At 33.7% G+C, this 12,852-nt stretch overlaps 1 protein-coding gene across 1 annotated transcript in view; it reads right to left on the bottom strand.

Annotated features, from left to right (window-relative positions):
- The window catches only part of Si (sucrase-isomaltase), an 82,836-nt gene that overhangs the window by 18,626 nt on the left and 51,358 nt on the right, over window positions 1–12,852 (bottom strand). Inside the window, exons 26-34 of the mRNA XM_008830144.1 lie at window positions 12,010–12,164; window positions 10,487–10,655; window positions 8,345–8,441; window positions 8,133–8,245; window positions 7,922–8,047; window positions 6,581–6,709; window positions 5,653–5,763; window positions 4,673–4,735; window positions 917–1,033 (exon numbers count right to left, since the gene is read on the bottom strand). Coding sequence (XP_008828366.1) covers window positions 917–1,033; window positions 4,673–4,735; window positions 5,653–5,763; window positions 6,581–6,709; window positions 7,922–8,047; window positions 8,133–8,245; window positions 8,345–8,441; window positions 10,487–10,655; window positions 12,010–12,164 — 1,080 coding nt within the window. The remainder of the gene's footprint in view (window positions 1–916; window positions 1,034–4,672; window positions 4,736–5,652; window positions 5,764–6,580; window positions 6,710–7,921; window positions 8,048–8,132; window positions 8,246–8,344; window positions 8,442–10,486; window positions 10,656–12,009; window positions 12,165–12,852) is intronic.

The following is a 12,852-nucleotide window of genomic DNA, read 5'->3' as shown; positions in this document are numbered from 1 at the left end:
TTCCAGGATAGAATTTATAATGGTGTGTCTTACCACCTATTTCCCCTCTTGCTCTACCTTGAATCAAGTGTTTCATATTTTAAAATACAGGATGTAGTTTTAAAATGGAGAAAAACTTCAAGGAACTCCTTGAGCACATGGGCCAGAGTCTCATTAATCATGTAAAGATGCACAGGGATCTAAGCAGCTACCATGAAATGATATGTTCCACCTGAGAACAAATTGTCCTCTCTGATCAAGGTATTATTATCAGGGATATACTTAGATGAATTTTGTATCATACATAAATTTGAGTGCCAAATAAATCTATCTTCCTATTAATTTTATAATATGCATTATGCAATTTTGTATCTTCCAGGTTTACACATATATAAATATTTCTTTAGTTAACAACCTGAAAAAATAAATGTATTCTTGTGCAAAACCACCAAAATAAGCATTGTCACTCTACAAAGCCAGGAAAACTGTGTATGTGAAAGATTTACTCATAGAGGAGTAAATTCATTTATATTCTCTCAGAACTAAACAGTTCAAAACCTTAACAAAATTTACCTAAGATAAGAATTTCACTGAAAGACAGCATTACATTTTAAGAAAGTATCATTTGAATGTAATTTATTCCTACATTGAATAAAAATAAAATAAGTGGTTTACACATTTTTATTTATAATTATAAAAACTGGCTACTTTGGTTGCTTGGTCAAATTAAAAATACCCAGGAATTAGCATTCATACATATATATTTAACTGTTAATGAAATATATTTAACTCTCCTTTGCATAAGAATGTTCACTGTGAAAGGCCTTCACAAAGCCTTCACAAAGAATGCCAAATAAGCATTAATAGAGTAGAGCAAGAATTTTGCAAAAATCATTACAGAATAATCTTAAAGATAAATTGTTCAAAGCTTACGTACAATCCACAAGCCATCAAACTTCATCTGGTCATTGTAGAAATCTATAATTTCCCTTGCCCACCACTCTGCTGTAGAATTCTTGAAGAAATCTGGAAAAGCCACATGTGCTCTGGAAGCCTATGAGAACAGAATTGAGACTCATATTCATCTATAAAAGTTCACTGACAAGAACATTGATATATGAAACAAGTTTGTTGTCCGATTCACAAGTCATGCCTGAGTGATAATGATAGCAAACTGATCCCAGCATTAATTATATAAATATATTTGAGTTAATCTTGTGAACTAGGGTAGAAGAAGATAATACCTGTAGTGTAGCCAGTTTCTGTAACTAAAATGTGTATCTGTTCAAGGAAGTACTCACTATTACCCCAGCACCATGAGTACTAAAGGCTAGAGGATGGTGAGTTTGAGGACAGCCTGTGATACATAGTGAGGTCCAGTATAAAAAAAATCAGAGCCATAAATTAATAAACACAATTTGTTTAAAAATTAAAATAGCATAAATGTGTTTATCTACATTTCTAATTTCAAACAGCCAATACATTCTCCCAACATGCCAATCAGCATTTCCTTTCTTCATATAGACCCTTCTCAATGTAGTGGGGTTTTTTTCCATTCTCTAACTATATATTATGACCTAGGTCAAAATCAATGTGTGCCAGCGATTAACATGTCACTTCATCTATTAGAAAATCTTCATGAACTGTACACAGTGTCAGTGCTGTCATGGAACATTCTGATGCCTGGCAGTAATGGCCCGATTCTTCATGGAGAAGACACAAGAATGATATATACAGGCATTGAAAAATTAGGGAATACAGAGGTTTTTAAAATACCTGTCATATCCCTAGACAAATGTAATTTAGTACTGTATGCTAAATATGGATCCTCATATTTACAGACAAGTGTACTATTCACCACTTATCCAAGAAGCTTCTTTTTGCAACAGATGGAAACTATTACAGAGTTACATAACTTGTCAGACACAGAGAAAAAGTGTCCCTGAGATACCCAGTCCTAAGTGACACATCTACAGTGGACTCTCTATACCTCATGGAACTGTTCTATATCTCATGGAACATAGCAGAACAGGCGGTAGAGAGAATACTAATGCATTTCTTAACTCTCGCCACTGGCTCATGCAACAGAGAGTGCTCAATACAGGCCACAACTGCCCAAAGAATAGAGAATAAAAGACTGCAGAGTGTGTGTTCCTGGATAGGTCTCCTATATTAAACCTCACCCACCTGTGTCTAATAGACCATTGCAGAAGAGGAGATAGAAAGATTTCAAGAGCTAGGGTTGGTGCATAAACATAAGAAAACAGTCTTTCCTGTCTTTGGGAACTTATTCACATGAACTTACAGCAATGGTGTTAACACACACAAATTCAATCAGACAAAAAGCCAGCAAAGAGCTGGGGAAATGGGCAGCAGGCTCCAATCATAGCCAGAGAACTACTGGCAGGTGATTACTGCTGGGTGAGGAGGGTTGATCTTTAAGGGAGTGACTACAGATACGCTGACAAGACTCCAGTGGATGAACTTGCACTGAGGAACATCTGGATGAACAAACTTAATAGGGCTTAACATGTATGACAAGAAGGCGTGAAATCAGGTGGAGGGATTGGGGGGGTTTAGATGGGGGAGGGCCCCTGAATATAATTGGGATATATTGTATAAAATTCATTAAAATCAATAAAAATACATTGAGGAAAAAATATCATGAACATTTGAAAAGCTAAAACTGAATGTTATCATGTTTGCCCAACACTGCCTTTTACTCAGAAATACTGAGAGCTTAGTGGCGTTATATTCGATCTACTTTCTGTGCTATGATTTCCTCCATATCACATTGAAAATAAGAAAGAAGAAAACACCACATATGGTTTCTTAAATTCTACTTGATGTTTTCCATACATCATACATTTGCTTATGTATTCTATTTCTTTTTTAGTACTTTATTATTTTTAGTGTATGAGCGTATTGCCTGCATATATATGCACCCCTGAATCTTGCAATGCCTGCGGAGGTGAGAAGAGGGCATTGAATCCGCTGAAACTGGAGCTACAGACAGCTGTTAGTTGCCATGTGGGTGCTGGAAATTGAATTCGGGTCCTCTGCAAGTGCAGCCAGTGCTCTTAACCACTGAGCTATCTTTCCAGACCCTCTATTTTTTTAGATGAGTTTTTGGTCTCTTTAATACTATAAAGTATTGCTTGTATCCAGAAATTTTACCTGTTACATATGATCAACACTATTTATACCTGTTGCAGAACAAGATTCTGAGAAATTCCACGAGTCACTGTTCATAAATGGAAGCTAATTGTCATCGTTGACATGAAAGTTAAGCCTTCCTCTGCAGGCTTACTGCTGCTATGCATACTGAGATGAAACTGACACTTTTTGGCAACAACATAGTTCAGATCTTTAGTCCTTTGATTCTACTTTAAAATAGTTTGGGTAAGTGTAAACTTTTCCTAAAGAATTCTTGGGTCTTTTTTTTTTTTTTTCCCCAGAGCTGAGGACTGAACCCAATGCTTTGCGCATGTTAAGTAAGCACTCTACCACTGAGCTAAATCCCCAACCCCTCCCTTAAATTTTTAAACTTACATGAACTTATATGCGCTAACAATTACAGTCTGACAAAATTATTTTCAGCTATTAATTTTGTTTCTTTCTTCATGGGGTCCATATTTTTTCTTTCATGTTTTCCTACTTTATAGCTTCATTCTTCCCACCTACAAATTTTGGACAGTGTGGAACACATGTACATTTAAGGAAAAAATGTGTATTGTGATGCCTTGGAATAATGTCCCATACATGTTTGATATGTCCATTTTATGTATTGTTCAAGTCTGTTGCTTCTTGATCATCTTCTCTCTGGCTGGGCAGTCGTTATTGGAATGAGGGAACTGAAGGACTTGAACTCTGACTGCAATACTATCTAGCTTGTCTTTTAGTTCTGTTATTGTTGCATGTATTTAGGGACTCTAATATTGAACACATACATTTTTATAATAGTTACACCCACATACACATATGTTTATAATACTTATACCCCCAGATAGATTAACCTCTTATCATTACTGAAAAAAACACTTTGTCTTTTATGACACTTGTGACTTAAAATCTATTTCCTCTGAGATGAGAACCACAGTCCTTCCTTTTCAAATCATTGCTCACACAAATCATCATTTATTCATTTCATTTTCAAGAATGAACCTCAAAAATATGCTGAGTAAAATAAGGTAGTCACAGAAGGAAAGACAATTCATCCTTCCACTGATATGAGATATCAGACATCATAGTACATATAAAATTCATTGACGAGACCTCATATTAAGTGTTAACAAGATGAGGAAACTCTTAAAAATCATTATCTCAGGAAAATAACACAAGACATGTTCATCAAGTTATTTATAAATTTTTTTGTTTAGAGTGAAGCACATATCTCTAATCTCAGCACTAGAGATGCAGAAGCAAGTGGATTTCCGTGAGACCAAGGCCAGACTGGTCTATGAGTTCCATCCAGGACAGCTGGGGCTACAGAGAGACCCAGTCTCAAAAAAACCAAAACCAATTATTTTTGTTTGGGAAAAATTAAGTAAATGTGATTAAATATAATCTAATAGAAAATGTTTAAAATTAAATTTCCTATATTTTAAGTGAAAGTATTCGATTATACGTTAATATATTTAATTCCAAATTCTGAATTTCTTGCAGTTATAAAGTCAAGCAATGTAAAACTTACATTAACAGCTTCATCTTCTGTAATGGTTTCATCTATTGTTACATTAGGTAAATCTGGCCAAACCTGTGGAAAGAATAAATGAAATCATATAACACTTCGAAATGAGTTCAGTATGGTTTGATTGTAATGTAAATGGTGATATATTAATAGATACATAATCTAGCTTTAAGATCCCTGGATCAATAATACTTTTAGCCAGACCTTTCTTATTTCATTTTGTAATGATTTTAAATTCATAGCATTTGAAACAATTTGCATCTAGAATTCCTTTCTTCCATGTTCCCCAAATGTTAACATATTCTAGACCCCAGTGTGATTATTAAATCTAAAGAAGTATCATTGATGCAATGTAATTACAGACTGTGCTTTAATTTTGCCACTTTATCATTAATACCCTAATTTTGATAAAAAAGAACCCCTCAATTATTATTCAGTTGTGTGTCTCATCATACGATTGAGTAGATTTTATTCTATTTTAAATGCTGTTATTGAATTTTTCTAGAATAGTTTATAAGAAAACTAAATCAATATATTATTATACTACACTCAGATCTTAATATCATTTAGTGAATGATATTTCTTGTTCACCTTAGCAATATAAGTGTAACTCTCAAAAAATATAAAAAGACCTTTAGTCATTTTGTCAGTAAGATATTTTTAAGAAAAGCACACTCAAGCCTCTTTCAAATATAGTATCATAATCAACAGATCCACTATTGAAAACTTTATTATAAAACATAATATATATGAAAAATAATAACAATGAAATATAATTGTAAAACAAGTAGCATTTGACTTTATAAATCATAATAATTTCTTATGTCTAGAAATCTAAATTTCAACAGAGTACATGTTAGATTTTAGTTATTAAATCATCACATTTTTCATTGCTTTTGCCTCTGAATATGATTTAACATGTTCCGTGATTGAAAGAACTGGGATTTTCAGAATTATCTTATTTTTAAATATTTATTGAGTACCTTTGCCCAACAAATATCATCTGTGCCAGGCCATTTGACAAACACATCTTTCTCTATTCCTCTGCTATAGGCAGGATAAGGCTTTGTCTCATTTCCTGAAATTGCTGGATCCTAAAATGAAAATAAAATATAAGCAAAGTGTGAATCCAAGGCATCTGCAGCCCCTTGATGACCTTTGTGGGGCCTTGTTATTTACTTCTATTGAATTATCATAACATGTGTTCCCATTTGGAGAAACTGTAAAGACAGTGGCTCTATAACAAAATTCTAAGAAATTCTCCTAAGAATCTGCTCTGAATCAAAGCAAGTTTATTTAGGGTTTTTTGGTTTTGTTTTTGTCTGTCTGCCAGCGCAGTGGCACGTCCTTATAGTCCCAACTACACAGAAGGCTGAGGCAGGAGGATCGCTGGAGTCCGGGAGATCTGGGCCATAGTGCACTACGCCAATCTGGTGTTCACTGTTTTTGTCTGATAAAATTTCTGATTATCTAGCTTTCTCCCTATATAACATTGATAAAGTAGTCATTCCTTCCACTGAGTTTTTTTTTCTTTAACCCAAAGGAAGGCAAATTTTAAATGAGGAAAAAATCAGAAGAAATTCAAAAGAACACCTGAAAATTTCATAGGGACAGGAAATCTACTATCACTGTGTAATACGTCTAGACCAAAGCCAGTTTGTAACTCCGGTGGTACCTAGAAAATAATTTGCATTTAACCCCTGTCTTAAGAACTTGCATGATCATTGTTATACCTAAGTTCAAGGTAGCTGGTGGTAGCTTAAATATATAAAATGAAATGTTAATGGGAAAAAATTAGAACTTGGAATTATAATTCAAAATTACATTTTCCTTCCTTTCAGACACTTTTTCTACATGCATTTTAAAAGAATAAAAAGAAACAATGTGACTCCAATCAAAATAAATACTGACCAGGATAATGATGTATTTCATTCCTTCTTTTCTTATTTTTTCAACAAACTGAGGAAGAGTACGGAAATTTTCACCAATTGTGAAGTCAAGTTGCCTCTCCATATAATTAATGTCTGTGTATTGAACATCCTGTAACATAGGAGAGTAGTGGTGATTTGATAAGTGTGCTTTAGAGCTGGAGCTAACCTGACCTACAAGCAATACCTGTTTTAAAAAACCAATAATAAAAACTAAAAAGAATATTTCACAGTAGTGGGAAAGACAAATGGGAGTCAGTGTGAAAAGCTGTATTCAATTTCCTATTTTGTACTGCAGTCAGATTAGAATTGACAGAATTTTTCCAATTTCTATTAGCATATCATAATTATAGTTAATGGTTTTCATTTTGATATTTTAATACATGTATGCAATGTACTTTGGTTATATTCAACATCACATTATCCACACTTATCTCCCTCTGAATTCCTTCCTTTTCCAAAAAAGCCTGCCTTTTACTTTCAAGTAAATGTTCAATAATTATCCTTCTGATTCTTATTTCCCCTAACAAAACTATTGATCTTCAATGCCATACATTTTCCTGAAGGAGATATGATCTTATCTTACTTTGTAGCTGAAGTATGCGCTATTGTATATTTATATTGCATTTTGTTTATTTATTCATTGATGAACATATAGACAGATTCCAAGTTGGCTATTGTGAAGTGTCAAAATAAGTACGGGTGTGCAGGTGTCTTTATCATATGCTGACTTTGCTTCATTCAGATGTATACCGAGAAGTGATATATCTTGATCATATAAGAGTTCCATTTTTGATCTTTGAGGAATGATGATTTCCATAGTTGTTCTACTAATTTATATTCCCACAAACTGTATATATATGAAAGTTGCTGTTGCTGTCCAACCTCTCTGGCATCTATCAAATGGAACCTCAATGTCTTACTGCATTTCTCTGACGTTTAAGACTGTTGATACTCACGCATTTACTCCTTTGCAGAACTTTGTGTTCATTTCTTTTGCTCATCTATCAATTGGATTTCATGTTCTTTAAATGTTTAGTTTTTCAGTTGTTTATATAGTCTAAATGTTAATTCTATTAATTATAAGTGGATGGAGATTTGCTTTGATTCAGGATCATAGTATTGAAAGTAGAGTTGGAAAAGGAGGGATATTGTAACTTCTGGCTTATCAACTTGTAAAGATATTTAAAAATCTCACATCCAATTCATAGGGCTCTTTCAAAACCTAGGCATATTTCCAAATTTTTAATATAATTCTAAAGAAAGCAATGTTTAACCATTTCATTCTGCTTGTACAGACTCCGTGATTCCCTGATGTACTTACATAAGGGATCTGAGCAGCCACCATGCCATTATACAGTTCCTCAATCTCTGAAGTGTTTCTGTATCCATAACGACATAATTGGAATCCTAGGGCCCAGTAAGGTGGCATGACTGGGTAGCCAATCACCTTTAAGAAATGTCGTGAGTTAAGAGAAGTATTTATATTAACTACAAAAATGTCATGGGTTTTTAATTTAAATATGGAATCATACTTCATGATACTGCATTGTTGCAACTTCTGGAGTTGGGCCCAAAAACATGTAAAAATCCAAGATTCCGCCAATTGTGCGGTATGTTAGAGCAGGAGTTGGCTGGAATGTAACATCTGGAAATTCAAAACAAGATTTCATTTTTATCTGTATATGAGATCTGTATTTGTTAATGGTTCACATTCATCTATTTTATTTGAGAACTTCAACATTACCCATTGCATTGCTGTTCAGAAGCAAGACTCCGTGAGCATTGCCTTCATCTTCCAAAGCCATGTAATAGGGATGAACTCCGTAGGAATTAAACTTATACTGAAATTAAAATAGCACAATGCATATTTAGTAACAATAGCATATGAATTATATCAATGCTGTTTAAATTCATTAAGACTGAGTGCCCTGATGTTAGAGTAATTGCTTGTTACGTTTCTTTCCACAGTTTAGCTGCATTTATTTGTCAATTAACACTTTCCTGTAATAAAATGTCCTGGAAGTAATCATAGTGATATAAGTAATCTGACTACCAAGAAGATAATGTTTACAAAACTTAAATCTTTCATGCTGATAAATCCACGTTTAACTCACTATTCCAAACTTGAATTTCAATAACTTATTGGCAAGTGAAAACAACCTTATAAATTGAGAACCGTAACCAAATTAATCAAATAATCAGTATATTAATGTGAATAGTTATTAAGAAATTAATCTTGGTATAGCATTCATTCAAACTGATGCAAACACTTTCATTTATTATAAGGAAGTGGTTGCTTAAGTACACTGCCATGAAAACTTTGTGCCATATTAAACTTATTTTTCATTTGTTAATGTTTCTTTTAAGTAGTCGTTACATGTGAAAAACGAAAATGAACAAATTTTTAAATGTACATATTCATGATATGTTTGGAAGAATTACAAAATATTTATTATTCTAGTATCAATATAGAACTCTAGGAATGTGCCCAAGCACTTAAAAGAAGGTTTTAAAAGATGTTTAACCTCATAAATGTACAAATAGAGCTATATAAGAAGAAAAGTATCAAATCATTATTTGAAAAGTGTGTGTGTGTATGTGTGTGTGTGTGTGTGTGTGTGTGTGTGTGTGTGTGTGTGTCTGTTTGATACGAGAAACTTTGGCAGTTATTTCAAGGAATAATGAATTAGTATGATTTTCTATGCATTTGTAAAGGTTAAGAAATTGGTTAGCTTTCACAGCACTGGATGGTGCTATGTAGACTGCTGGGGAGAAAAGGTGTCAGTCAGTCTTTTCCGCAGCTGGACCCTGCATGCTGCAATTTTAACTTGCCAGACATGATATGTGCACTGGTAAAATAGTTGCAAGAAGATACATGAGTTAACTCACTGTTTTTTAAGCTAGATGTGAAGGTTTCTTCATGCGAGTGAATCCATGGCTAGTACTGCCTACATGGTCAGAACCCATGCCTAGGCAAGTTATAAGCCCTAGGGAACAACCTATTGATGTTATTTATCTAAATGGTCATGTTGTCAAACTGCCTTCTAAATATTTATGTTTATATCCTTAGATTTATGTTGTTACCAGCCTTGGTCAGAGAAGTTTCTCATTGCAATGGATACTGGTTAATGCAGAGATGCATTACTGTACATAGTGAAAAGAATAATCGACTGTGGGGCATCTGTATCAACAAGCTCCTGTCCTATCTAGAACTTGTCTAACATTATGAGAGAGGAGGTAGAATGAAAGAGCTGGAGGATGGGGAGGAATGTGTAAACTGACGCCCTCTGGATATGACAGGGCTATTGTAGGCTGGAACTCACAGGAGCTGTGGTTGTCTATCAAATATCTGTGAAATACAAAGTAAGTAAGAAATTCCAGCACAGATTAGGGAGTAATCTGAGTATCTGAGGATCCTTTGGCAGCTAGGGATGCTGGGGAAGGGAGAGAGACCTTTCTTTAGGTCTGTAGGTACTGGCAGGATTGCCATTCCCCAGTGGATGACTCCGAGTCATGTGTACATGGGAAGTACTAACTGGATTCAATGGGTTAAAAATAAAAACATAAAATAATTTTAAAAATAAAATCAAGTTAAATAAATAGATAAATGTAAAAAAAAGAAGGAAAAAGTAACTCAAAGAAAAAATAAATTAGATCAACAAGATGCCTTTTTAATACACTCAATTATTTTTACTTTTTCTGTGATTTCTGGAGTTTTTTCTTTTTTTTTCTTTCTTAGAAAATCATTTTACCAGCTCTGCAAATCTCTAGCCCCCTTTACATTATTTATGCATTACAATTCTGAATTATCATCCTGCAAGATGTGGCTTAGATTCTGCTCCACCATCTTAGCTGCCTTATGAGGTAACCACAAGTTGATACCTACACCAGGAGGCTGATCTCTCGAAAACATGCCCCAAGTGTGCCAGTTCAAATCTCGCTTGAATGCTGTGTGTTCTGCTTCCCCAAAACCATATAGATATTGGGATGGCAGTCGGGAAGATATCTGAATGAACTGGTCATTGAATGCAAACCCAGGCAGGCGAGAATCCCAACTGAAAACAAAAGGAAACAAGGCTATTTCAGTAAAATAGGTACAGAATAGCACACACAAAAATAATAATACAATTCTTTCCCTGAAAGCAAATATTTTTTCTGTATATATAAAGTAATATCACATATCATAATAGTAATCCTTTGATGATCAAAAAAAGAAATAATTTTACATGTATTCCTAAGTGTATCCAGGCACCAAATAAAATACATAGCTATTCTAATTCGTTTAAATTTCTTTTGGCTGTGTAAATGACTATACATAAAATGTGTTTCAGGTATCCCTGAGGGAAAAACGAAATGAGTGACATGAGCTTGGTGCTCTTGTTTGACAAGTGTGGCTTTAAAGGTGAAATTGATCAAAGAATAATAATTCCTTGACTTCTACTATGAAAAAGAAATATCAGTCATTTTTCTCTCTTTTGGGGATACTCATAATTTTATTTTTAACTTGTATAAATTATAGAAATAAATATGCTAATGAACTATAATCATAATGAATATTTCAATTATATTTCTCTCCAATTAATAGATTCGTTTTCTTTCTTATATTTCTAATAGCATTTATGAAAAAGTGTCTTTTTAAAATGAATGAATTGTTACGTGAGCTACTTGTGAGGAAAAAAAGGAGAAAAAAATCGTGAGAATGGCAAGAAGAAACAAGTATCACAAAAAAATTTGAGACATAGTCGAAGCTTTTCATGACTTATCTGAGGGCAGCTTAATAAAGGGCAATGCCTCCCCTTCCCACACAAATGTTCTTTTTACAAATAACTATACTCTACATCCTTTTGAACTAAGGTTTATTACAATAAAGTTATTATTAAGTCAGTATGCTCAGGGTTTTCTTATGTATTTTCATCCTTATTACCAATAAGGGAAAGCATCCTGAGTTTTTAGAAGAAGGCCCAGTGAGCTGGAAACAGATAGGAATGCATTTTACTGTGGTGCAGTTGGCTAAAATAAACATAGTGATATTTTAAGAAAATTCATTTACTCTACCAATATAGATTTTGTCTTAGTTTATATTCATCAATATGTGTAAGATTACAGATCTCATAATACTTGCAACAGTTTTAAAAATTTATTTCATCTCATTCCTAATTGCTTATTTTACCAACACTCATCATGTATCTAAAGCTGAATCTTGGTATGGTTATCTACGTTACTAGAAGATTGAATTTAATATATTTTTAAAAGTTAATCACGTGAATAGTGTAAATAAAAATTTATCTGCATTCTTTATGATGGTCTCATGGTTACATAATTGCTTAAAAATGTTAAAATTGATGAAAATATTTAACACAATTCAAACTAAAATTGTTATCCTTCATGTCAAACAATTTAATCACTCACATGAGCTTTCCACTGCTTCTGCGTCGAACTTGGATGCCAAAAGGATTTTCCTTGATTTCAACGTCATAAAGTCTGTTTTCATAAGAACTTGTTGGAGTGTCTGGAATGTTCAGTGGTACTGGAACCTCATATCTCTTGTTATTGGCATCATATATCTAGGGCAAAGAAATAATGTAAATACATTGGAGTTTGTTCTTACTGCTGACAGAGCGTGCAAATATCATGACATTTTCAATAATGTTTCAAAAAGAAGTATTTATGACCACAAGGAAACAGAGTTATCTGGGTGCCTGGGAACTTGCTCATATGAAATCACAATGGTGACAGGATGCAGAAGACCCATGCAAACTTAACTTACACAAAGGCCCACCATTGAACTTGGAAATTTGGTAAAAAGCCCCAACCTTAGCTGAGGAATTATTGACAACTGATCACTTCTGGGTGAGGGGGAATTGATCTTCTTTAAGGGGGTGACCCTAGATTTGGTTGATCATGCTCCAGTGGATGAACTCACTGATGGACATCTGGGGATAAAAACTTGACTTGATAGATTTTTAGCATATATGACAGAACAGCTGGAATCCAACGGGGAGACTATGATAGGGGACAGATAGGGAAGGAGTTCTACATATGATTAGGATGTATTTCATGAAATGCACAAAAATTCAATTAAAATCAAAATTATAAAAATAAAACAATAACTCCAAACTGAGTTCAAAACTGTGGTATGTTTTCATTATGATTTTTGAAATCAAAACACAAACATAGGCATACATGTGAACGCACAAATGGCCAACCAGTGTGCTGCTGCTATTCTAACTCCTTTTTATTAACTAAAAGCTA

The sequence above is a fragment of the Nannospalax galili genome, unplaced genomic scaffold (assembly GCF_000622305.1).
Source record: "Nannospalax galili isolate Female #2095 unplaced genomic scaffold, S.galili_v1.0 scaffold33, whole genome shotgun sequence".
In the NCBI taxonomy this organism is placed as follows: domain Eukaryota; kingdom Metazoa; phylum Chordata; class Mammalia; order Rodentia; family Spalacidae; genus Nannospalax; species Nannospalax galili.
This window is presented reverse-complemented; position numbering and strand designations above follow the sequence as displayed.